Source organism: Ciona intestinalis, chromosome 7, assembly GCF_000224145.3.
Source record: "Ciona intestinalis chromosome 7, KH, whole genome shotgun sequence".
NCBI lineage: Eukaryota > Metazoa > Chordata > Ascidiacea > Phlebobranchia > Cionidae > Ciona > Ciona intestinalis.
This window is the reverse complement of record NC_020172.2, coordinates 2,694,148-2,719,804: the sequence shown is the minus strand read 5'-3', so window position 1 is coordinate 2,719,804 and position 25,657 is coordinate 2,694,148. Positions and strand designations below refer to the sequence as shown.

The 25,657-nt window shown below is 37.1% G+C and overlaps 4 protein-coding genes and 2 non-coding genes across 7 annotated transcripts; 3 read left to right on the top strand and 3 right to left on the bottom strand.

The window, feature by feature from the left end:
• Positions 1 to 111: 111 nt before the first annotated feature.
• LOC100181272 (calpain-5-like) lies at positions 112 to 4,274 on the bottom strand. The gene is made up of 6 exons (XM_002124599.3): positions 4,032 to 4,274; positions 3,342 to 3,473; positions 2,737 to 2,810; positions 1,579 to 1,713; positions 598 to 784; positions 112 to 342 (listed from the first exon to the last, which is right to left on the bottom strand). Exons 1-6 carry the CDS (start codon positions 4,203 to 4,205, stop codon positions 229 to 231), a joined length of 816 nt encoding a protein of 271 aa, XP_002124635.1. The 5' UTR covers positions 4,206 to 4,274; the 3' UTR covers positions 112 to 228.
• Positions 4,275 to 6,375: 2,101 nt separating this feature from the next.
• On the top strand, positions 6,376 to 6,428 carry mir196 (microRNA 196). The gene has a single exon (NR_034334.1). It is a non-coding gene; the product is annotated as a microRNA 196 (primary transcript).
• Positions 6,429 to 6,652: 224 nt separating this feature from the next.
• On the top strand, positions 6,653 to 6,709 carry mir4069 (microRNA 4069). Its single transcript, NR_034462.1, has one exon. It is a non-coding gene; the product is annotated as a microRNA 4069 (primary transcript).
• A 3,909-nt stretch (positions 6,710 to 10,618) lies between these two features.
• Positions 10,619 to 12,953, bottom strand: hox12 (transcription factor protein). The gene is given in 3 exon segments (NM_001078268.1): positions 10,619 to 11,424; positions 11,683 to 11,811; positions 11,998 to 12,953. Coding segments are annotated over 3 exon segments (1,455 nt in total). The 5' UTR covers positions 12,908 to 12,953; the 3' UTR covers positions 10,619 to 11,008.
• A 3,977-nt stretch (positions 12,954 to 16,930) lies between these two features.
• Positions 16,931 to 23,940, top strand: hox13 (homeobox transcription factor Hox13). Of its 2 annotated transcripts, XM_026834904.1 has the most exons (4): positions 16,931 to 17,106; positions 17,455 to 17,686; positions 22,713 to 22,948; positions 23,030 to 23,940. In XM_026834904.1, the coding sequence occupies exons 1-4, from the start codon at positions 16,978 to 16,980 to the stop codon at positions 23,195 to 23,197; spliced, it is 765 nt and encodes a 254-aa protein (XP_026690705.1). In that variant the 5' UTR covers positions 16,931 to 16,977; the 3' UTR covers positions 23,198 to 23,940. The 2 variants fall into 2 exon arrangements, with proteins under 2 accessions (XP_026690705.1, NP_001122344.1); NM_001128872.1 differs by lacking the exons at positions 16,931 to 17,106; positions 17,455 to 17,686 and adding an exon at positions 19,851 to 19,996.
• Positions 23,851 to 25,610, bottom strand: LOC100182871 (solute carrier family 35 member G1-like). Its single transcript, XM_002130868.3, has 2 exons — positions 25,118 to 25,610; positions 23,851 to 24,505 (listed from the first exon to the last, which is right to left on the bottom strand). Exons 1-2 carry the CDS (start codon positions 25,485 to 25,487, stop codon positions 23,949 to 23,951), a joined length of 927 nt encoding a protein of 308 aa, XP_002130904.1. The 5' UTR covers positions 25,488 to 25,610; the 3' UTR covers positions 23,851 to 23,948.
• Between the last annotated feature and the right edge of the window lie 47 nt (positions 25,611 to 25,657).

Below are 25,657 nucleotides of genomic sequence, written 5' to 3'. Positions count from 1 at the left end.
GACCACTGGGTTGGAGCAATTGCCGTTAAGTGTCTTGCTCAAGGACACATACGCCCACAATGGTAGCAGCGACGAGCCTTGAACCCATTACCTGTGGGTTAGAGGCAGGCGCGCTAACCACTATGCCACGGCGCCGGACGAGGTGTTATTTGAAGTAATGTTTATCACATTTATATTAATCAAAATTTTGTGAGTGTTTGTCGTATTTTTAATTAAATATTCCTAAACCTACTTGAAAAAGCTTAACAAGCCAGTTCCAAGTTTAATTTCTCTGACAGCATTCACTGCGTATACGTTTCCACTTACAAGGCCCAGTTCTCCTTTAGTCTCTGCTTCTTTATCCTAAATGTCATGCAATAGTTAAACCTTAATCAATTTGCAGACGTTTAATTAGAAAAATAATGTGGCAGCATTTACTGTTAAGAAAAGTAGCAAAAAAAACAGAACAGAAAACAATGGAACGAGAAACATAAATAAAAAACAAAAGAAAAAGATAAAATACTTCTAAAAAGTAATATATAAAGAAAAAAACAAAACAGTTCAGAAAAAAAGAGGTTAGGGGTTACCTAAAAAAAACGCAAAAAAAAAAACACTCACAATCCAGCAAGTAAGAAGTGCACGTCCTGACATTCTTGAGTCACAAATATCCTCAAACAAATCGTCTTTTGATTGAGAGTCAGTGACTGTTTCGCGCAAATTTATGGGTTCAATGATGCCTCCTGTGAGATCTTGTAGGATTTCTCCGCTGTCCATGTTATGTAGCGCCTCATAACAGCCAACCAATCTACATATTTAACAAATAGTTTTGAAATAAAAACTTTGCAAAGTAAGGTAAGAGCTTTATTTTACAAAAGTTTTTAAACTTTAGCTCTGCTATTTTTTTTCAAAGTTAAACTTTAAACTGTGTTTGGGACTGTTCACCTTATAAGTCTATAAATTGTAAAAAAATAGTTTAAAAGTAATGGTATGCATCGCTTTTATATAATGATTTACAGCAATATTAAATAAACAGACATTTTAGAACATTGTACTTTGTTAGCTGGAGTTAGTATTTAAAATATGGGAGCTAGAAACCTTGGGCCAGGAGTAACTACTGGCACTCAAAGCACCTTTATTTCACTTGTTTGTAAAGTTGACATATAGCTAGGACGAGGAATTGCATTCTGATTTGCATTATTAGTTGCAATACTTCAACCCATAACAATGATAAAGTGGCCTGCCCTAACATAAGGGCTGTTAGACAGCTAGAAAGCTCTGAATTTTCTGAGAAAAGGCGGTCGACAAGCGTGTTTAATTGCTGAGTGCCACTCACATTCTCAGGATGTGATAATAGCAATACAAAAAGCAGGGAGACAAAACTGTTTACAGATATCTGTTAATGTACAAAAATAGAGTGTAGAAAACATAAATTTGCATAGTAACATAAACATCTTCAATAAACATTTCGGAAACACTATTTGACACACAATACATAAATAGATATATTTATTAACCCTAAGATTACAAATGCCTATATTTTCAATATTAACTTTATTTCATTGGAAATAAACCCTTAGATTAAATTACCAATAAACTTACTTAGCATATGCTTTTTCAAGCAAAGCACTCCAGAACTCGTTCTTTTCAGTTGAACGAATGCCAAACAGCTGATCATCCAACACAGGTAACCTGTCGTCCACAACAACCTCTGTCCAACGACCAAATCTCCAGAATCTGATACACAAATAAATAAATGAAATTTATTTCCTTTCTTCGGTCAGATAACGAAAAACAGGTTAGTTTACAAAAACAAAATAACAGTTGTTAAAACACGCTTATTATTAAAAGAAGAAAGAAAGAATGTTTCAGATAAAATGCCTGACCCTTACACCTTACAGACAAATAATTTTACATTAATGTAACAAATTCATTTTCGCATGGTAGGACAATGCGGCCGTTATAACACAGGTATTTTATTTTATACATCTTGCGCACGCTTACCTGTTACCACCATGTAACTTTGTGGGTGGTAACTTTTTGTAGGGCTGACAATTTGGTCAACTGATTAGTGACCACTACGTTGTAGTAGTTACTTTTTTATCCATACACCAAGTGTATTAAGAAAAATATCAGGCATAAGGTGTTTAATATTATCAAATTCCGCAGCAAGCTAATTTTATTGCTTTTGCACTTTTGTAGTAATGTTTGATGTAAGGTTAAATAAGAGCAATTCAACATGAGCTTTTACATTACAAATATGACGCAGATAAGTTTTTTCAACATACAGAAGGCCTTAAAATTACAGAGAAACAGACGTAGTCTTGTGTAAAAGCTATTTCTCATTATACCAGCATCTCAAATGCCAGTAATGTCATTCATATAAGCTCTCAGTTCAATTAAGACATTTAAATCCTGAATTTAAAGGCATTTAAACTGACAAAGAGACGAACAACGGTTTTCCAGGAACAGCAGCAACAACTAACAACAACAATTTTACCAATACTAGCTGTGTTGAAATAATAATAACTTTTTTTATTTGTTTCTTCGATTACGGTGACAAAGATTTAGAAATATTTTAAATCAAAAGACAGGATATAGCGACAAAACAACAGTTATTAAAACACGCTTACAATTAAAACATATTTATACTTAGTTGAAAGAATATAAACGTAGTCGCTACACCTACACCTAAATCCAATCCCAATAGTAAAAAACTTGTTTTAATGTTTGTGGCCTATAATGATAAAATTCTTTCACCTGAATTTAAACACTCCAGTGTATGTCATTGGCTTCATAGGGTTCCATTCTTGGGTCATGGCATCAGGAACAACCTAAAACCATGCGGCATATATGATATTGGTTTATAGTTATACAAATCACACACAAAGTGACATGGTATGGTAACTCGTAAGCTGGCACGGGGTTTATGAAACAGAACACCCGTGTTATAGAGACTGCCATTTTTGACCATGCAAGGATAAAGTAAGTTACATTTATTGATTCATTTAAAAACAATTTATTCTACAAGAAATTTAGGTGTAAATTATTGCCACATAAGTTTGACAGCTAAAACATTTTTTTAAGTTAAACTGTCTTTTTCTTTCTGGGAAATATAAATTGTTTTATAAGCGTACAGTTGATTAAGTAAACAAAAATGCAGAAAATTTTAAATTTTAAATTTGTGAGTATATATTTATTTTTTGTATGAATTTAATTATAATGTATGTATGGCTGACAATTCATACAACCCACAAGGGACCACTGCAAGCCTTGAACCCGTTACCTCTAGAAAAGAGGCAAGAGCCGTAACCACTGTGCCATGGGGGCAAAAAAACGGCGGCAAAAAAATCATTTTCACTCACCCTTTTCCAAAAGTCTTCATGATTAGCAAGCACCGAACACGCAGCAACAAAGGCGGGGCTCCCAAATTCTCCTGTAGTTAAATCCATAGAAGAGGTCCCGCCCACAATTAAATGTGGTTCATTGCATAACATCTGTAATCAAGAAGGCTCGGAATAAAAAAAAATAAATATTTTAATGAACTTTGTTTACAATGAATAAATGATATTTTTACCCCCCCAAAAAATTTCTTTATACTGTATAACACGCTTAAGTTATCAGTATTCAAGTTTTGTAGTTATAAACATTGGCCCAGTGAAGATCAAATATTTTGAAACTAAATTATATTATTATTGTGACTTTTAATTAAATTGAGTCTTTTCAAATTAATTGTTTTTGAATAAATATTTGTTGGTTAGCGTGGGACCCTTTCCTCTTGCCCCTTACATGTTTGCTAATATTGTTTTCTAAAACAGCTATATTCTGTATATTTTATTCCATACTAGTATGAATGACTCTCAACAGCCTATAAAAATCCTAGTGGTATAGGCAAACTTTATAAGCCATCAAAACGTTAGTACAATTAAAATCCCAAAAAGCTTCTTTGAAAACAATAAGTGTAATATGCCAGTCACTCAGTCAGTAACAGTTAATTTAGTTAAATTTCAAAAAAAAATAATAAAATTTTCAAAAATAAAATTTTATCATCTTACATTTGGTCTGCGCCACTTAAGTTCTGGTATGCTTTTCTCTTTAAGGAAAAGTGCATCATCGCCAGGGGGGAACTCGGTATCTTCAAAATACTCCCCACTGCTTAAACAATGCTTACGGATGTCCGCGAACTTTTGTTCCATGTAATAATCCACTTGGCTCTGATAGAAATCCATTTTGTCACCATACACTTATTCTATTCAGAAATTTGAATCTCTTTCTAGTTGCTAGAAATATTGAATTACCAAATAAATAAATGGAAATTGTTTCCACACGTGGCGAGGCAACAACAGTCGTTATAGCACAGGTGTTTAATTTCATACACCTCGTGCTCGCTCACAAAATGAATTATTGGGTTTAATTACATAGTATATCGAAATATTTTTTCTCAATAAGAAACATACAATATTTTTTTTTTAATTGTTTGGGCTTTGAAACCGTAAGTATGCTGTATGCATAACTACCTACTATTTTATTTTGTATTTAAACTGTGCTTCACTGTGAAACATACAAAGCAATACACCTTTACACATAACATATCTGTACAGAATCTTTTCTAGTTGTAAACACAAGTGTATCGTATGGAAATACCAATATCCCAATTCAATTTCATTTAAAATACGTTTACAAACCAATTCGCTAGATCTGCACAGCTGTTGTGATTTTGTCTGTAGCTTCTGTTACGTCACAATCGGAATTGTGCAAGACGCACGTGCATTTGTTTACATCGACAGCGTCGTCTGGCGGATAGAAAATTTGTCGAACGCAGACAAGTTTTTTGTTGCATAAAACTTAGACAGTAATAATTAATTTTACGAAACAACAAGTACACTAAAATAGCCCGAAAAACGCTCACGAAAGCGTATAATAGAAAACCAACAATGGTTTAAAAAGTAGAAACTACTCTGGATTAGTGCATAATAAATTATTTTAGTGTATGTAATTACTGATTCCACCACATATTATCATGCACCGTAGTGTTTATTGCAGCCTTCACCAACAAGTTCTTTGCAAAAAGTTTGAGAAAAACTGAAGTAGTAGGGTGGGAGAAGTTGGGACATTTAATCATTCTATTTTTTTCGTTCATTTGGTAGTAAACAAATAACATTCAGAGAAATATAAAACCGTATTCGCACTACTCCCACAGACCGTTGTTAATTGTTTAAAACATGTTTAGGCTATTTAGATATTATGTGCTAAGGGTATCTCGTCTTCCTCCACCCTACTATATATTACTTTGAAAACACAATCCAATTTTATACGAAAAAAGGTTGTATGTAAATTTGGTTTGACGTCAAATGATATTTAAGTCAATATAAACCACACAGTTTTGTAATTGCCGCTGCTAAAGTCATTGAAATGTCATTTTATTTCCAAGGTCGGGCAATAAAATTATACTTTTATGTACCTGCTACTTCGAAAAGATTTTATGCGAAAACTAAACAGTGCTTCGACTGCAAATATACCTTACTTAACAAAAACTCGTGCTTACTTTTGCCGGCACTGTACATAGCAGTAAAGTTTTAATTGAAATAGCTAAGGTCTCTGTCCCATCAATAGTTTGGCAGAAATCTGGTTACAAAGAGCCCGTTAAACCTAGCATAAAGTGTTCTGTCAATTATTCACCTTCGTATTGAAAGAACTGCCAATGTAAAACCAACGCGCCAAACTTTTACGATCTAACGGCCGGGCGTTCTCACACATTCTTATACAGTACAGGCCTGCGCCTCAACGTAAAGACTTATAACCGAACGTTGAAAGATTAAAACTGCTACACCAATCAAGTTTAGTTGGCTATCGATTATTTTAACCAATTAGTAGTGAGCATGAGTGTGTGTTCATACGTACAGGTAGTCCTGTCCGTATAATAGATAAGTCGAACTATACTACATACAATGCAGTTCAGACTAGAATAGTAGAATAGTACATTGCAGTATAGTTGTCCAACAAGGACGAAAACAGAAACTTACTTTAAAGTGAAAGTAGTAATTAGGTTTATGTGTATACTCTGCAAGAATTGCGTTGGCCGTTTAACCCAGCAGTGACAGGCAGTACAATTACTTTTATTATTCTCTGATCTTTTTGTGTACTGTCCCATGCGTGACAGAGCGTGCCCACCTGTAAAACTTTACCACCTTTGTGTAGCGAACATAGGCTATGTTGCAACTGCTTGCTTAAAAGGCTGTTAGGTACAACGAAACTTGAACAGTCCGCGTATGCTGTTTCAGCGGGTTTGATATTCTGTGGTTTAGAACTTGGCTACGAAAGTTTAACTTGAACGAGACGAAAGATTCACTGAAGTAAGAAACCGCCTGGAATTCCAAACGATTTCTCTGTACTCTGTAGTAGGTAGTTTAAAGTTGTGGAGATTTGGACTCCACAGCTTTAGGCGGCCTGCTAGAATGTACAGACTCACGCCAAAGAATAGCGAAACTTGTATTAGTGTGCCCTAATACTGTAGAAAGTTACTACTATTTAAAACGTTTTTTTAGCTGTGTATCTTATGTTTTATAGTACCACAATTCTATATATTTTAACACACAGCACTTAACAATACTTCGGTAAAGGATTATGATGTATTGATTTTGTACACTGCCTTATTGTGTATATACACCATGATAGACTACCCTGTCTTTAAGCTGAGTCGCAAGAGGGCAGTGCTCAGCTTAATAACTGGGCGAGATATCGTGCTGATCCAAAACAACCATTAGTTAGTTTAACACATTTGTATTCATATGTATTTGCTTTTATAACAATGTGTTTCGTTTTATAAATAAAAGTAATACGATATTAAATACTGGCAGTGTATATTATAGCGTAGTACTATAATAATAAAATGTGTTCACATGTGTAGGATCTTTTAGGCGGTCAGATCAAACGTTAGAGTGTATTGGACGTACATACATGGTGAATGGGTATTATAGATTTTTAATAAATCACACAACGATCAGAACACATTGACCCACAGCCGTCTGTCGTGATTTAAAATGTTTGTATGGTAGGGAGGGGGGAGGGAGATGGGGAACCTTTTCATTCTATTTTCTCGTTTCATTTCGTAGTAAACAAAAAAATATTCAAAGAATTATAAAACTATATTCTCACGAGTCTTGTAGGCCGTTGTCAATTGTTTAAAATACGATCGGGATATTTGGATATTTGTGCTAAAGATGTCCCATCTCCCGCCTTACTACTATGCTGGGGTAAAATAGTTCATGTTTTCATTTTTATTTATCGTGTCATTTGAAATAGCCTATGTTTAAGGAATTGTATAACTATTTTCTAACCACTCTAAAAGAGCGTTGTTAAAGCACGAATAGGAAACGTGGAACATTAACTATAAACAAACATTTATGGTAAAACGTTAGTGCGTTTTTGTAATAATGAGACATTTTGCAATTTTAAGTTGGTGTACCAAGGAGATGGCGATAAAACTGTTCGGATTTCGTTTGTACAGCAGTTAGTTGGGTTTGATGTTTACGACTAAAACTGTGTTTGAGCAGGTGCTGTTACACGATGTGTCCAAATTCTTACCTGTTGCGTTACCCTGATATATCATAAGTGAATGTTAACTGAAGGAAAAACGTGCATTTTGAATGTGAGTAATTAATGTATCTTAATTGTTCCTATGCCGGGGCAACGACAGTATAGTTATAACACGGGCGTTTTGTTTTATACACCTCGTACCCGCTTACAAGTCACCACATACGTAACTATATAGGCGAATCATATATACGCCCACAATGTTAGCAGACCGGGCCCGAAACCCGTATCCTCTCACGTTCATTATATTGTGCCACGGCAAGGACAATTTTGAAAAGTCAAACCGAAACTGCTAGCTTTGATTTGTGCCCATCAAACTACGTGTTGATTTACTTTTTACCTTGATTTTCGCTTTAGGGGAGCATTCGATATTTTCTAGACCTAAAGTTGAGTAACCACCAGACATTTGTGACGTCATAGTCGCGCTTTTTCAAGCCAAGTCATGCAAAGCAAACTTGGTTTAGTGTCCGCTTTCCGTACGCTAACAAAACAGCTTCTGTAATCGCAGATGTTACTGCTAGCCTTCCTTCCCCGCTTTACGAGCGAGCAAACCGCCAGTGGCGTAACGGCTGGGTTGCCATGGCTACCGTGTGTTGACCAAGTCGCAAATAATTCGCTGTATTTGAGATGCAGTTAATTTAGAACGGTCGGTATGCGAGCGTGCGTTTAATAGGTTGTGTGTTCACCTGTCCTTTAGATGCCATCCGCTAAGTCAATTAACTGGAAATAATGAGTTACGAGAGCGGGGACGTCTACGGAAAGCGATATATCCGGTTAGTTTATTGTACAGTAGGGTGGAAGAAGATGGGTAACCTTTAGCACATAATATCCAAACATCTGTTTTGAACAATTAACAACGGTCTATGGAAGTCGTAGGAATACGGCTTTAAATCCTTTAAGTTTTCTTTGTTTACTACCAAATTGGACGCAAAAATGAACTGAAAAGGTGTCCTCCCATCCCTCACTTTACTACATAGTGTTTTAACAATTAACAACTCTGTTTATAGAGTCATCGGGCTATGGTAATATAAATCTACAAATACTAATTGTATTCTACCAAATAGGAAAATAACACAGATTGAAAACATTGACCATCTTACCCCAACCTCTATATCATGCAACAAAAAGTTGTTTCATGGTCTAGTCATCAAATCATATGTTAAAATCAAAACTGACGGACACAGTAACATTATTGTAGGGGGTATTAAATATATTTTGATTAAAATGCATTTATTAGTCATTTGCATAAAGTAATATTTCTATAGATCCATATATTTAAATGCAAGCAATTTTTTTTACAATTTAGGTTTTTAAAGTTGATAGCTATTTCAGAATAAACTATAAAAAACTTGGTTAGGATAATAAACATTAAGCACTTTTATCTGCGTACGAGTTTTAGGTGTCTTCGTATACTGGGCTAACACTGTACCATTTAAAATTAAATCGAAATAGGTCCAACACAAAAGACGGAATTATATTATGAATGAAATAAATTGATTAGATCTGAATACATTTGTAAAAAATGGTAAAAAAATTTAAATTGGTAGGTCATGTACGTTACGAGGTGGGCGCGCTCCTATTTTGCGGAAGTTTTATTGCCCTGATCAAACCGAATTCCGTGGCGGGATACAACGGTGTGAATTCCCGCGGGCGCGCTGCCGATCTCGCGCCGTGGCGGGGTACCGCCATTTTCCCCAAGTTTCCCACGCGTGGTAATGGGCACCGGTATACTGCAGTCGGCGCTTGTTTCTTTGATACATGCGGCCTCGCGCGTAATTTATGCTCTTTGCGAGGCAGAAGCAGCGTCATGCCATTGTCCGAGCGGTATTTCTTTGATCGCAAAAACTTGCAGGCTTTTCCCTTCTTCGCGTTCTGCCGACGGCACTGCGAATAGTAACGACTTCCGCGCGGTTAACAAGGGAAAGAATAAAGCATCAAAGCAACAGTTTGCTTTCTCCCGCATAGCGGTTTGTTTTTAGCCATTGTTTCAACCCTTTTATGTTTTACTAATATGTTTAAGTTATTCTAAGCGTCTTGTCCGTTATACCAACTGTTGCAGACGGGATATCGGCATTGTAAGTGTTACATATACGGAGATTAATGCTTCACTGCAGGCAGTCACCGCTTCACATTTCCGGCTAAAATCAACAAAGTCAAAAGGTACAAAGTCAAATGCAACTTAATGAAAATATCTACATGCATGCAAGATTTGAACAGACGCTAATTTTCCTAAGCACTCTCAATAGACCAAAACTTATGTTATAATTTCGCTAATGCACTCATAGATTTTTCTCGCTTCATAATAATGCCGCGCAAGAAGTGTATTAGTCATAACTCTCCTGGTACGCAAACGGGACACGAAATTACATGCGCTGACAATAAACGGACAGCGAACGTTTCCGAAACGTCATTTATGGCGGTTTTATGGCTTCGGTCTGGTGCGATATGCCTGCAGTGCTCAAGCAGTGGCAATACAACTTGTAAATTACACTTGCTCATTTGAAACTGTTTTACAACTTCCGTAACTCCGGCCTGAAGGTTTCAATCTTTGCCTAATTTGGTTAAGGACTGTATAACTTAGTACAACTTACTAATAACGTAGATATTGTATATGCATGTTTTGCTTTGTACTGCCTGTATATATACAGATTTTATTAGTTGTCAAATACACTTTGTATTGAGAAGACCATGATAACAGCTATACTTGCCTTTACACTGCTTATACAAATTTAACAATTTACAAATTTGTAATGCTGTATACCAAGTTTATAATGCAATAAAAATGATATTTTGGTATCAACTCACATAAACAAGAACGAAAATTTAAGACACATTAAGTTGTTTAAATGTAAAGTGCTGCTTCTTTGGTATAATAACTATTATAGGAAGCCAGAATGATTTCTGAAACAGAATACCTTGCTAGAAACTGCTGTATTGGACAAATTTCTCGAGCTGTACTTCGGTAATTCAAAGAAACTTTTCTTTTCTGAGAAAAAAAACTTGTCTGCTTAGATGTATACGAGAATAAAATAGTTCGAAACAAAAAAAATCGATGTCTGGCAATGATTTATTAACAAATGAGCATGAATGAAGGCTAAGTGCTAGAAAACAAAACTGCACTTAACAAATAAAGCGCATTATTGCATAATAATGTATACACTCTAATGAGCTGTACCAAAGAAATGCACTATAGAAATGAAAAGAAAAGAAATGAATGTGTTTTGCGAGTTTGGCTTTTTTGCTATAGTACGAACATTTGTTATGGCTTGAAGGTGCAATATGGTTTTACACGAATACAAAGTTGGAATTTCCTCATAGTTACAGCGGAGGCGTTCTCCCACCCCATTACTGCTGCTGCTGGCCTCTGTACCGGCGCGATGACTCCGCTCGTGAAAATTCACGATGAATATGAAAGAATATCATGATATGAATCAAGCCGCTAGCCCGTCATGTAATTCTCACAGTGAGGAACCGCACCTAACTGAAGATCGGGCTCTTCTGTCATCCCTAGTTGATCTTCGTCCTCTACAGACTGCTCCCCACGGTGCTGCATTCTCTTTTTCTTCATCCTTCGGTTTTGGAACCAGATTTTAACTTGCCGGTCGTTCAAGCCCACTCTAACGGCAATTTGTTCTCGCATTTCTCGGCTTATGAATTCGTTCGCTCCGAACTCTCTTTCTAGCTCGGAAAGTTGGTACTTAGTGTATGGCCTTCGACGCCTTCTCTGGGCTCCATGTCTTGTAACATCTACTGGGTAATGCTGACCAGGAAGAACAGTTTGGTATGGATGACTGTAGGCTGCTGCAGCTGGATGATGGTGGTGTGGTAGTAGTGCTACATGGTCGTGAGCTACAACTAAAAAATAAAGTTCATTATAGTAGATGGAATAAGAAAGGACATTTCATTCTTTTTATGGTCCTATTTTGTTAATAATCAAAAATACACAGAATTAAATAACCGTATCCACACGACTCTAAAAGAGCGTTGTTAATTGTTCAACACACGATCAGGAAATATAACATTTATTTCCTAATGGTATCTCATATATTGCTCCACAGTACTACATGTATGGGCGTTTGTAAATTTATTGGAAACACTGATAAAGTTACATACCTTGATTTGGAATTGTGGAAGTTGCAAAATCTGTATGATGTAATGAAGGAGCTGGGTAATGGGGGTAGTAAGGGTGGGTGACGAATTGAGGGTACTGCCTCGCGCTTAGCTGTGAGCCGTAATGATCCACTGTAAAAAAACATGTTAGTTACAAAAAACAGCCATTCATATCATGATGCACGTTTCATTTAATAAGTTTTGATGTAAAAAAACAAATCCATCATCTTCATTAATGTGTAAAGTTAAAAACATATAGCTTAGGTCTGCGCATTAAGTAAGAAAATTCAAAAAAATAAAGTTTAAATATAGACTTACTTGAACCAAAATATAAACTGTCGTTGGCGTATGTAACGGACATGCTAGAGTGGCCGGGGTGGTCGAACGGATGTTCAGTATGGATGGTTGAATGTGGAAGGGTGTATCTTTGTTCCTGACAGGTTGATTGACTTAACATACTACCGCATGCAGTAAGGCCTTTGAAAGCATCACCGCTATCAGGTAAGCAACGAAATGGGTTGTCGGTCGACGGGTAACCGCTGTTCAGGTTGGGGAGATCCGAGATTGTTCTCGGCGGCGCCGACTGCACCAGATTCCCGTGGGCGCCGGAGTCTGAACCTGAAGTCGATAGCGAGCGGCCATTTTCTCTTTCGGTGACGATCGGCGAACGAATTATGGGAGACGTGCGGAGAGCTGAGACGATGCCGTTGTCGCTTTTTCCAATGTTTTGCCGGACGTGAGCAGAGGTACCGTAGTATGGGATGGTTGAGCGCTCATATTCACTGCCTCTTAAAACACCGCATGCTTCTGTTAGAGAACTGGGGGCTGGTTTACCGTTCTTTGGCATGGCTGCGTATGTAGACTGCTGTACATCGGTTTTAGCAGCAGGTGTCGCCAGTGTGGGAGTCAGGCCCTTGGCGCTATAGGACTCCCATTTCTTCAAAGGTTGCTGCGAGACGTCTCTACCGTAACTTGGAACGTGTTCAGACATCGGGTAAGAATCGTTGACTCGCATTGGGTTGAAATAAGCCAGTTGCTCCGTTACATGCACCGATGAGCAAGATGTAACTTTGGCCGGAACTTGAAGGGGCTCTTCCGGCTGAGTGATGTTTTCTTGGCTCGGTCCTGCGGAGGAAAAGAGAGAGTCCGCTTCTTGTTCGGATGTAGTGTCTCCGAATGCAAAACTCATATTGTAGTGATAGTCGCCGCTAAAAACCTTTGCTGTCATAGGGATTCAACAGACTAAATATTTAAAACTGAAAACCTAAACCAGCAAACTATAAATGTAACCAAGAAAAAACATACAGTTAGCATAAACTAAAAAGAGTACACAACAAATTCTAAATGTAACTGCTATAATTTATCTTCTGACTTTTCTATTTTGTCCACAATTTCCAAATACATCTTAAGTTACAAAAATCAGGTAACTGCTTGTAAAAGTACTTTAAATCACAGCTGAACAAAAATACGGTCGATTTATTGCTATAAATTCGGTTATTCCTAATTTATATAGGCACGTTTTATTTCAGTAGTTTATCAGTTTGAAAGTTTACTACGAGCTCGGCTTTCATTAGTCGCTGAAAATTATAACGGCGTAAATTAGATTTATGTAAACGTAAAACGCCTAATAAAAAACCACTGAAACTGAGCGAGAAAACACAAAAAAACCTAAGGTGAAATTTTAACTACACCGTAATAAATTTACGGTTGCTCGCAAACTGCTAAAATACGACAAGATATTTTTCTATATCAATCACTAAATCGGGTTTACGGCGGCAATACAAGGTTTTATAACCCATTCCACTGTGCTACTGCAGACCCGAAGGTACTGGAGCCATCGCTATACTGACTGACGGTTTGGTTACCAGCCCGTCTCTAGAACCCGTAACGTCAATGATTACCAATTGTCTTTGGCGGGCGCAGGACTCTGATTTACGACTCTCTTGCCATAGAGAAGAAAGATCACAATTAATGCTTTCAAAACAAGCAGCAGTCTTTTGTTTTCCGAGCGCCACAATACCACCTAAAGTCTGCAAATCGTTTTGAACTACCGACAAAATTTTGACTACCATTTGTGACTGTTGTTGTAATTATTTATTAATTTGACTGACTATAAAGCAATAGTAGCCAGTATGCGTAGTTTCCCTTTCTCTTCCTACCAACCGAGTAAAAATTATCTTCTTTTATATTATTTTAAATAAAAAACTCAAATTAAACTGGATTGGTATTTTACATTAACAAAAACATTGTAAAAAATTGTACATACGAGAAAAAAGATCAAAATGTTCTCACCAAAAATGTGGTATGAGAGTACAGGCAAAGACAAATTGAATTATCAGTTTAGATTTTTTAAGTTAATATACAACACATCATTCATTAATGGTGACCTTTCCCAGCAGTCTAGCCGCTAGACCCATGCCAAGTTTAAAGGGGAGTATATGCCTGTCCGTCTCTTCTGTCGCTGCGTCTGATGTCAGAACTCGCCGTCACAGAAAACTACCAGCGGAGGCTTTGTTGCATTCAAAGGCGGCAGAACACACGGCCATGGTTAAGCGGAGTCTGCTAACGAGGTGCTTAACTGCACAAGGTTCGCTTGCTTTACGATGTCGTCCTTTGTTTAAAGTAGATCTTCACAGCCCAAAAATTTAACGACTCCTGACCGGTTAAAAATTAGGTTGCGTTCACATGCCTTGCCTCGAACCCAGAGCGTAGTAGTAGTTGGTAAATACTCAGCGAAACAACATGCTTAAAAACTGTCATCTGACTGGGAGCATATAATCTGTTAGTTTACATTTCGGTTACATGTAGTAGGGTCGGGTAGGATTTCTAATAAGCAATGTTAAAAACACGATTGAAAAATATGGAATATTATATGCTAATGGTATCCATCTTACCCCGCAGTACTATATACAAATCAAAGTAGCTATACACAAGCCGGATGTTAATCGTGTGACAGGTTCCCGTTTTGAGTTATGACATTACAAACACACCGTACGAAGGCAAACTCTTAAATCAGGTGCGAACGAATTCGGTCGTAAACGTTGTTGAAGTGATTTTAGCAATTATCGACCAGGGAATATCCCTAATTCCATATTATAGACCGCCATTTTAATGGGGAATGTCACAACCAGCAAGCGTTACACACCAACTCTGTTATTGTTAAAAAATGCAGCAAAATTGATGTCGTCAATTGAAACTGTTGATTTCGTCATTTCAACGCAACAACAGTATGCCAATGCGTATACTCCCTCTTATTATGTCGTAACAATCGCTCGACACGTCATAACGATGTCTATTGTCACGTGTTTGAAGCCCGGCGATCTCGACGCAGTTTTTGCCCAGCAAATTAGACTTCGCAAAAACATCATGTAATATTGTACTGTGGGGTAAGATGGATACCGTTAGCCCAAAGTTGGCTGCATTTTCTGTTTACCATCAAATGGGACCACAAAATAGAACGAAAACGTGAATCAGCTGCAGTGCTTGTAGATTGATGATTCATTCATCGGATATCCGCAGTAAAACTTGCCCTTTAATTATAAGGAATCAAAACATTTTTTCTTAAAATAATCGGAAAATAGCATCGTCTTGAAATTTTACAATGCCTCGTATAATGAATTAAGTATCCACTAAATAAATACGTCACTCACCGTACAGTGTAGTATTCACGGCCCTCTAAGTCGTTAGACTCCATACGATACGGCTGAAAAAACAAAACCAAGATTTCTATTCTGGCAGCTTTTCCAACATGAGGAACTATCAAGACAGGATTGAATTGGTTTGGGAGGTTTTTACACGCAAGGGATATTAATTTGAAACGTAACAGAGCATTCAGGCTCAGAGAGTTAAAATGTAGAGACCTGAGACAGTTTTCCACCCAAAAGTACTAATAACAACCTAGTGAAGATACTTTAAAAATTTAGGAATCGAAAAGTTCACTGCTTTTCAATAACTTTGAACGCGAGGCAGTTAGTTTTACCCGCTCAGTAAGAGTCAATCGTCGCAAGTGATTTACTGGGTTTTCGCGCTCTTTGATGGCAAACCCCAGCCGACAGAGCTGGCGAAAATAGCTACAAGACGGCCTCCCGTTTCAATGTTGTTTCAGAGGGCCGTCGTACACCACGCGACGCCGAATTTAATTTGGATTTTTCCGAAGGCAGTTTTCGCATTGGAGAGGGGTATGGTCGTTTTTGAGGCTCTCGATTAAGCCACTTTCGTGCCGCGGAGACATCCAATTACAGTTTGACAGAGAGATGTGTGGTCGCAACACTTTTCGACAAGACGGTTATGCAGTCTAAGTTTTATTTTAACCTATAGTGGACTTATATAAAAGATAACTCCAAAAGTGAGAAGTTCTGTGTTTTCTGATACTCTGTTACAATATGGTACGCACAATTTAAAATTCAATTTGTGCCCATAAACTCCAAAGACATGCCGCATTTTTTTCTTTACTTTACATTTGTGTTTGCCGAACCCTTTTACGGCCTGGACTACCGTGCGTTTAATAGGGGCTGATATTTCGGAAGGACCTGTTGTATTACAGCGTTGGCCAGGCTAGCGGTAATTTATTAAGCCGCGGGCAAGGAGTTTATATACAGACAGGAGAAAACGCAGATACCCAAAACATTGTTATGTATATGAAAAAGGATAGGATATTTCCTGAAAATACGCCATAGAATTTGCGGTGTTTAGTTTCGGATTATAGATGAAGAATACACCTGTTAAATGTAATCTTTCAAAAAAGGTCGAATTGTGCAATAATAGTATACGTCTTGGCTGGGTGCATGGAAAAGGGCCGTTGCAATAATTGAAAAACGCTAAAAAAAACAAGCGTTAACCCTTACATTTTACTGTAGAACAATGAAAAAATGCGTAATAATAAATCGCGCGCTATATGTTTCTGTTTTGGCGACTTAACGTATATAGTTAAAAAGTCGAGCCGATATCAACGCAGACATCGCCTTTTTCGAAGAAAATTCGTTCTTTTTTCAAACGCCAAAAAATAAAAGATCAGTTTAAGCCTAATAAGTCGTGTATTAATGCTGTTACTGACGGAACGTTTTATTATTTCCTTATAGAATCAACTCTGTTATAGCATTTCTGGCAGTTTAGTATTTTGTACGTTATCTTATATTGACAAAACGACAGTATCAAAGTGGTAATAAAAACAGCAAGCAGAGGTATAAAAAACTTTTCCGAACTCAGCACTTTAAAAAAGAAGCAGTCTGAAAATATTTTCAGAAAAAAATCAAATAATTTTCAAAAATATATTTTCGGGAAAATTTATTTTTTTCGAAAATGGAAATTTCAGCAAGTCGACACTTTCCTCCAGCAGGCTGGTACCATCAGGGCCACCATCAAATTCCACATGGACCTCAAGGTGCTGCTTACCTTCATTTTTCAAGTGGAGGAACCCCAAGTGCACAGGAAAGGAAACGTTTATAGTTTGTGATTTAAACTTTGTATAGCCGTTGTCTAACGTGTTAAATACGCATTTAATTGCTTGTGTATTGTCTTAAATGGCCAGTAAGTAGCTCTTGCTGTGTTTGAGTATAATTTTAACTCATGTTCTAACAATTGCAGTATACACAAGCATCGATTATCCTAAAAAAATGTGATAAACCTAAACAGTATTACCCGTGTTTTTTATTTTACCTTGATTGGAATAGCTTTTTAAATATAGAGTTATCTATCCAGCACGAGTACTGGCACCTACATTTGCACTTACAAGAAATTTAAGAAAAAACGTTATATAACATTGATTTTCCCCTTTAGGTTATGGCTAATCAACCCAACCCAATGTACAACATACACAGCCAATACCAATACCACACTGTGGGTGTACCGACACCGGGCACGCCGCCCATGTCCCATGGGTTCATAGCCAACCCCCACCCGCACGCGGGGCAATTTCCCCACCCCGCTACCGTAGCTGACCAAGTCACTCAGATGGGTGGCCAAATCAACTTCCAAACAATTCGCTTCAACGGGGACCGAGGTCACGAAGGTAATTGTAAATAACATAAGCACTGTAATATATACACAGTAAGGTGGGGGAAGATGCGACACCTTTAGCACAAAATATCCAAATATTCTGATTATATTTTAAACAATTAACAACGGTATATAGGAGTCGTGAGGATACGGTTTTATAAATCTTTGATTTTCTTTGTTTACTGTCAAATGGGACAAGAAAATAGAATGAAAAAGTGTCCTGCAGTATTTCATGATCCTTGTTCTCGCTTATGGGTTACCACGATGTAACCTTTATCAACAATAAAATCGTATTTTTATAAAAAAAAGTTATAAGACATTAAATCGCGCCAAGCCAGGCAACAAAAAATCTCTTTAAAAACGTAAGGGCCTTTTCGGCGCATTTAAATAAACTTTAAGAGCCGCGCTATCAAAATTATACCAAGGCTGGCAAACGAGATATACACAATGTATCTGCTGAAACAACGCACTAAAAAATTATATTCGCCGCACTAAACCACGGCGCTATTTCACATGCTTCTGGATAGTATAATTTTAACGGTAAAACACGTAAACTACCACCTATAGCGTATAAAATGTTCCTTGCTCGCCAAATTTGACATATTCGCGTGTAGTCTGTACACCTGTGTTCAGATATATATAAGTTTCCGCAGAAATTTAAAGGAATATTGTCTTTATAAAAACGGTTAGGTAGAAGTAAGTGTTTTTTAAGTGTACATTACTTTTCATGCAGTACATTTATGTACAATTATAGTCAAGACCGTATTTTAGGATGTAAAATTGTCGTTTTCTTTTCAATATGATGTGATAAATCATTGGTAGAATTAAATTTCAGTGTTTTTGACAGTCAGTTATATCATACAAGTTTCCTATTTACTGTATAGTGTCCTGTCTCATTTTGGTAGAAGCATCGTAACATAGTTGGCTTACGGCCGAGCCAATTTCGCCAGGCCCTGCCCACACACCGTGTTCGCAGAATGGGCTCGGCAGACTGACACAAAATGCGCATCCGAGGCGTGATTTCGAGTATTTGATATACCACTGCCGCCTTGGGTAAACTCACTGTCATTTTGCTTCAAAAGCTTGAGAAACTCCACACTGTACATTCACCGCATAAAAGGTTCACTTTCGGATAAATGATTATGCCGCCAGTTATGCTTATATGTATGACGATTCAATAGACATTGTGTGGGTTTTGGATTCGCAACTGTACTGTAGTTTGTGCGAGTTCAAGCCAGCTATCTGTCAGGCGTGAAATTGCTTGTTTGCTTGGTTGCGCCTCCGCCATTATAACGCCAGAACCAAACAACTTAGACTCTAGTTTAATGCCCATTAGGATAATTTGGCGAGGAAACGACAACAACTACATGACGCTAATTTAACTTTCTCCTATCTATTGGGAAGTGGTTGCAATCCAACAATATTTGAAATATTTTGCATCATATAGTATTGTGGGGTACGATGGTTGGCACAAAATAGCCTTCCTGATAAACAGTTTCCTTTGTTTGCTATCAAATGGGACGATAAAAAATAAAAACACGTTAATTTTCACCCTACCCTACTATACACTACCGGTGTACAAAAAAAATCACAAAATGAATTCAGAAGCAATTATTTATGCGTTTACCCTTTATAAATTTTAACATTTCAGCGTACATGGTGTGCTAGCTATAATTGGCCAGCATGCTTACTGAACGATCGTCGTATCATTTTGCCGCGTTGATTACTAAAGTGAAAATCGCCTTCGTCGTCCAAGTTCCCAAGTACTCTAATTATCAACTGTACACCACCTAACTCGTAGCATTTGTGCTACCTACTGTTCCTTGTATATAGCATTATACAGCTTAGTCCTAATGAAACTGTACAGTGTGTATTTGGTAACACATAGTGCATAAGAAACATTCATTTTAATATAGTTAGAAAGCAATAGAAAAGCAGTTTCAGGAAAGCGTCTGGAGTTTATATGTTTATGATTCTTTTAACTGAAGTTAGTATGTGTACCTTTTTTGTTTATAGAATCAAAAAATATTCTACTACAGTTACTTTATTTATCAAGAAACATTCAAACCCATCAATTGGTAGCATATATCCACGTCAATGCAGTATGTGATTCAATATGAACACCCTTAACCATTATCCAGCTAAAAGTAGAGCCTTTCAGCAAGTCCTTCTAGGTGGCCATATTAAGTTACTAATAAATGTTAGAGGTAATTTAACGGCAGCGGTGCTCTCTCGTCTGCAGTTTGATCGAAAGGCGTATCCAGTTCAATGCGAAACGTCCGTACCGCATACGTAATGACTGTAAGCGCATATTGCTGTGCAGGTACCATGCCTTTACATAAAAAGACGCCATTTTAAATTTAGAATTGGTTCGTCCTTAATAATTCTGTGCATAAAAACAAGTATTATAAATTATACATCGTTATAAATAGTGTGAATAATAAACATAATAAAGTTTATTACAATAACTATATTTATGTGTTCTAATAAAACGCTGTAACTGTAAAAAATTCTACCAAATCCAATTCGGCATGTAAAGTAATATCGCAACTAAATTGTCATAGGTGATATATAGTATAGAGTGCGAGAAGATGGGACATCTTTTTTATTCGCTTTTCCCGTCCCATTTGGGAGTAAAAAAAAACATTCGAAGAATTACAAGCCGTATCCTCGCGACTCCCATACACCGCTGTTATTGATCAATATGTTTGGATATTATGTGCTTATAACGTGCCCCGTCTTCTCCTACCTTACTAGCTGCACTTTTATACACACCAGTTTTTAAATTCATTAGAGAAAAATTAAGTTCGATTTTATGTCGCCATGTGATATAATCAACTTATCGCCTTGGTATCATCAGTGTATTGTATGTATTTGGTTTCCTTTTGGTTTGGGTTAGTTGTAAGTTAGCACAGCTCTCTTAGCGTGTGCCCGTGGAGTTGGCGGCCATTTTAAATCGAACATATCACTTGGGATATGCTTAACATGGTTTAAGCGGCAGTATATCATATTTTCGATAATATTTTCGTATCTTTGGGTAAATTAGTTATTTTTCGCTTGACACTTTTTCTTCGGATTGCCGGTACAGCTGCGTCTTTCATTATTTTTTTTAATTTTGAACAGAATAATGTTCTTCTACAGCATACATTAAAAACCCTATGTTTGCAGTGAGAGTATTGCGTTTTATCGCATCGTAATATCAGCTTTACGATTAAAGCCAAAATACCACAGGTGGACCAGCTCTCTGATCTCAAATTTTATCGCCGCTTTTTTATTTCCGTCAAACATATGAGGGAATTTGCGATGTGTGTTTGGTAGTTAAATCGAATTGTTAATCACGGCTTTTGAGGAGAGAATTCTTCCATAGGTCTCATTGCTTTCGCTGAACTGTTGACTTCGGTTACGTTTACGAGCTTTAACCTTGCATGCCCGCTTACCCCTTTTATGCATTTGGCGGATGATATAGGACTTGACATGCAAGCGGCCAACTAACGCTTTGATGTTAAACATTATGTGTACACCCCATTTAGTGTTCTGGCGACAGCCGTAAAGGTATGTTTTACTAGCGTACACTTGATGTACGTTTAAATATGCGGGCTACGGTGTGCATTTCGTTTGCAGAAAATTTAAAGTTATATTTAATGGCCTAAACTTGGTATGGTTTGTAGCCAATGTGGGAAGCGGTTTATTATGTTCCGTTTGCATCAAACCAAAGCCATACGCTAACGTGCTAGAACGCTGTAATTCGCCTGGGCTCTGGAAATGGACCGCCGGCCTTCGAAATTGCGCAATAAAAATTTAACAGCCAATTTCAATTCGCCCTGACGTCAAATACAAATAAATATTTAATAAAATTGAACTGGGTACGGCATGACCGTGTCACCACGAGTTTTACAACTGTCGTCTTAACAATTGTGAGTCCACGCTAAAAGCATCGTTGAATAGATTCTGTTTAACATTTTAAAACGGTAAAATATTATGTTCCGGCTCTGACCACGCCTGTTTCAATATGAGCGTAAGAATAGGTTGGGTGAGATGGTTCATATGGCATTTATGTAATAACTGTATCCAAAACCAGTTCTTTCATTTGACAGAATTATTCAACCGACCCTCACGAATCTAGTTTTAAAAAAAGGGGGTTATTATAACATAACGGTATCCTTTTTACCCAACAATTCTATAGTATTTGGCCGATCTTTAACACATTTTCGTATTATATAGTCTGTAAAATTAAAAAGGACGAATTAGTTAAAAACTAAACTGAAAGTTGCTTTGCATGATTTGTATTAGTGGTTGGGGTAATGATGGTACACATTTTATTTCCTTGTTTTTCATCATCCGATTTGGTAGATTGGAATATATACAGAATTATAAAATTGTATCATAAAGACTATAAAATAGCGTCATTACTTGTTAAAACACGATTAGGAAACATACGATATTATTTATGCTAACGGTATCGATCTTACACTGTGCAATGTATGTAATTTATATTAGGCTGGGGGAAAGACGGGACACCTTTAGCACATAATATTTAGATATTCTAATCGTGTTTTAAACAATTAACAATAATATATAGGAAACGTGAGGTTACGATACTACCGAATGGGACAAGAAAATGGAAAGAAAAAATGTCACTTCTTCCCCCATCCGTTATTATATAAGTGATGTTACTTAAACTAGATTTTCATTTTATATACCAATAACATCACAACACACAAAATGTTATAGTGTTTTTAAATCAAAAGCTATTTGTCAATCAGTAGGTCTCGTTTTTCAGTAATTGCTCCTAACAACCTTGTTTTGCGCCGTTGTCGAAATTTTTGTTGCGCATGAGGTGCTGATAAATGAGGCGAATGTGACGTATGTAGGACGGTTAGACATACGTACTTGTGCAGATCATTCATTATTGGTTTAAATTTACTTTATTATGAACAAGATTACTTAGAAACAGAGGAGTTGACCTTTAGGTATGGTTGCTCGACGGTTTCTGTTCTTTCGACAGTTACTTGTGGTTTAAACAGACTTCTTAATTGCAGCGCTAGGTCTTCAACATGGACCATCACATTCTCGGAAGAAACGCCAGCCTTACAGCAAAACCCAGATCAGCAGCCTTGAGCGTGAGTACAAAGCAAACAACTTCATAACGCGACAGAAAAGAGAAAACATTGCAAGAGACCTGAAGCTTTCTGACCGCCAAGTCAAAATTTGGTTTCAAAATCGACGTGTTAAAGATAAGAAGATAAAGCAACGCGAAATAAAAGACAACCAGCAGGTAAATAAAATTACATTCCTACATTTGGTATTTAGCTGTCTCCGCACACAAGACTTAGAATTGTGTTTCTTTGCTCTGTAGCACCACCAGACGACGGAGTTGCAGCGACGAGACAGCCACACACAAAAACAAGAGATGTACCAACGTCACAGTGCAATGATTCCAATCGAAATGAAGAACGAACACATTCGAATCGACCACATTCACTCGCACGTTCCAGGTCTTGGATCAGCCTCTATACTAATGTAAACTAAAAGAGTCATTTCAAAACCTTTGTGCTTTTATTTCACCACTGCAACGGTCTCCGGCCAAAACTCGATGTGCATCTTTCTCAATGCAATCTTTTTTCGTTTACACAAACCACATGGCTTTACACAATTGTAACATATATACTTGAACTTAAACTTCAATTATCTTCCATTTGGATCCGCGCATAGTATATTGCTGTGATTATCGTCTCCATGTTGGCGTAAGAGCTGTGTATCCGCACATCTTTACATTTTACAATCAGTTTTATTTACGTACTGTCGTTACATTTTGTATATTTTTGTCCCTAGTTCCATTTTTCTTTACATTATGTTTCATGTGCTGCATTTTCATTTAAGCTGGTAGGATTCTTAGGACAACTATAGTACCTTGGGGGTAAGATACCCTTTCTCAAATAATATCCTGATCATGTTTTAAACAATTAACAACGCCCCATGTGAGTCGTAAGGATACAGTTTCATATTTCTTTGAATCCTCTTTGTTACGATCAAATAGGACTAGAAAATAGAATGAAAAGATTTCCCTTCTTCCCCCACCATACTGTGTATGAGTTGCCACTCAATATTTCTCTGAGAGGTCGGTTGTTTACCGGCAAAACAAATCCTAATCCAATGATACATTTACCTGTAACACTATCGACATATCAAATTTTAATTTAGCATTAGTATTGAAACATGGTTTTATATAAGTGCATGCGAAGATAAATTACACAAAAAAAGAGCATGTACTATGGTCACGTTCGCTCATGAGAGCAATCTGAAACTGTTGTTTTTAAAGCGATGCCAGCCGAGCTTGCGAAGATGGCGATAGCACCTATAATGCTTAATAAATTGGTCGCCGTTCCCAGCACGAAATAATCGAGTAAAAATGCGAAACCAATAAGACTGGAATAGGCGACTATTACAGGACCTGCCCGTTCTAGCATGAGCGCCACACAGCGGAAAGTCCAATTTAAAAGTCCCAACACTGCGCTGAGACAAAGGAATGCACAAACTGTGAGGCATGGAATTTCTTCAGCACCTTCAACGAAATTTAAAGACACTGCACAGAACAAAATGCCCCAGAATGACCTTGAAAGTATGAGGTGTACAGTGTTTACTTTGCCCGCTAATTTTCGTGTAAATAGAACGGCAAATGCGGTCGAAAAGTTACAAGCAAGTGCAAGGATGGTACCAATGTACCTATCGTCTCTGTATTCCGTTCCATGGAAGAGAAAATTGGGCTGCGCAACAAGAACTACACCGACCAACGCCACAATAGAGAAAAGAAGGTCCGTCGCTGTGCAGTTTTCTAAAAACATATTTTTAGTGTAAAATAAAAATACAACAAGTGTAATTACATAGCTTCCACAAAATAAGTTACAGCTTCGTAGTAAGTAAGTATAGTAAACTGTTTATAGCATATTTATACAGTCTAACCACATAAAAGCCGCGTTACAAAGTCCTATATTGTGTATTTTATAATGTACACTTAAAACTTACTCAACAAAGCCGGATATATAGTATAGTAGGGTGGGGAGATGGTACACCTTTTCATTCTATTTTCTCAACCCATTAGGTAGTAAATAAAGAACATTTACAGAATTATAAAACTGTATCCTTATAAGACTCCCACCGTGTAAATTGTTTAAAAGACGATCAGGATGTTTGGATAACATGTGCTAAAGGTGTTCCATCATCCCCCACCCTACTTATACTGTGAGGTAAGATGGGATACCTTAACCACCAAAACCTCATATTTCCTGACGTGTTTTTATCAATTAACAACCGTGTTAGAACCGCGGTCCTATACTGCTATATATAACTCTGTAAATATTCATACTTTATTACCAAATGTATCGGTTAAAGTATGAAAACATGTCCCATCTTTTCATATAAATGATTTCAAGTCAGTATTAATTACCTTTTAGAAAAACACATGCGAGCATCATTGTTGTTGCGGCACTTGAGCTCACAATAGCAAATACGTCACTCATAGGCAGGAACTCGAACGCAAGAAAGTTCGTCATTGTGCTGATGCTTGACATAATGCCAAAAAGATTCGTATAAACTAGATTCCATCTTCGTGCCTCGAATTTAAGCGGGCCAAATGTGGATATGGGAAGACAAACTGTGTATGCGAGAATAAAGTGCGACAGACCGCCATGTAACTGACTTGTACTCGGAGCAACTTTGAGACTAAGTCCTGCCAACGATCCGAAGATAGCTGCTATTACAGAATACAGTATTCCTAAAGATCGGCAGTCTGCTTTATTATAACAGCACACTTTCATTTTCTAAGAGTACTTGAAACGAAATAGAGTTACATTAACTGTATATACGTGTATATTGTCAATTATTAACTTCAAAACAGCTTTATAGTAGAGCGGGGAAAGATGGGACACCTTTTCATTCTATTTTCTTGTCCAATTTAGTTGTAAACACATTCAAAGAATTATAAATA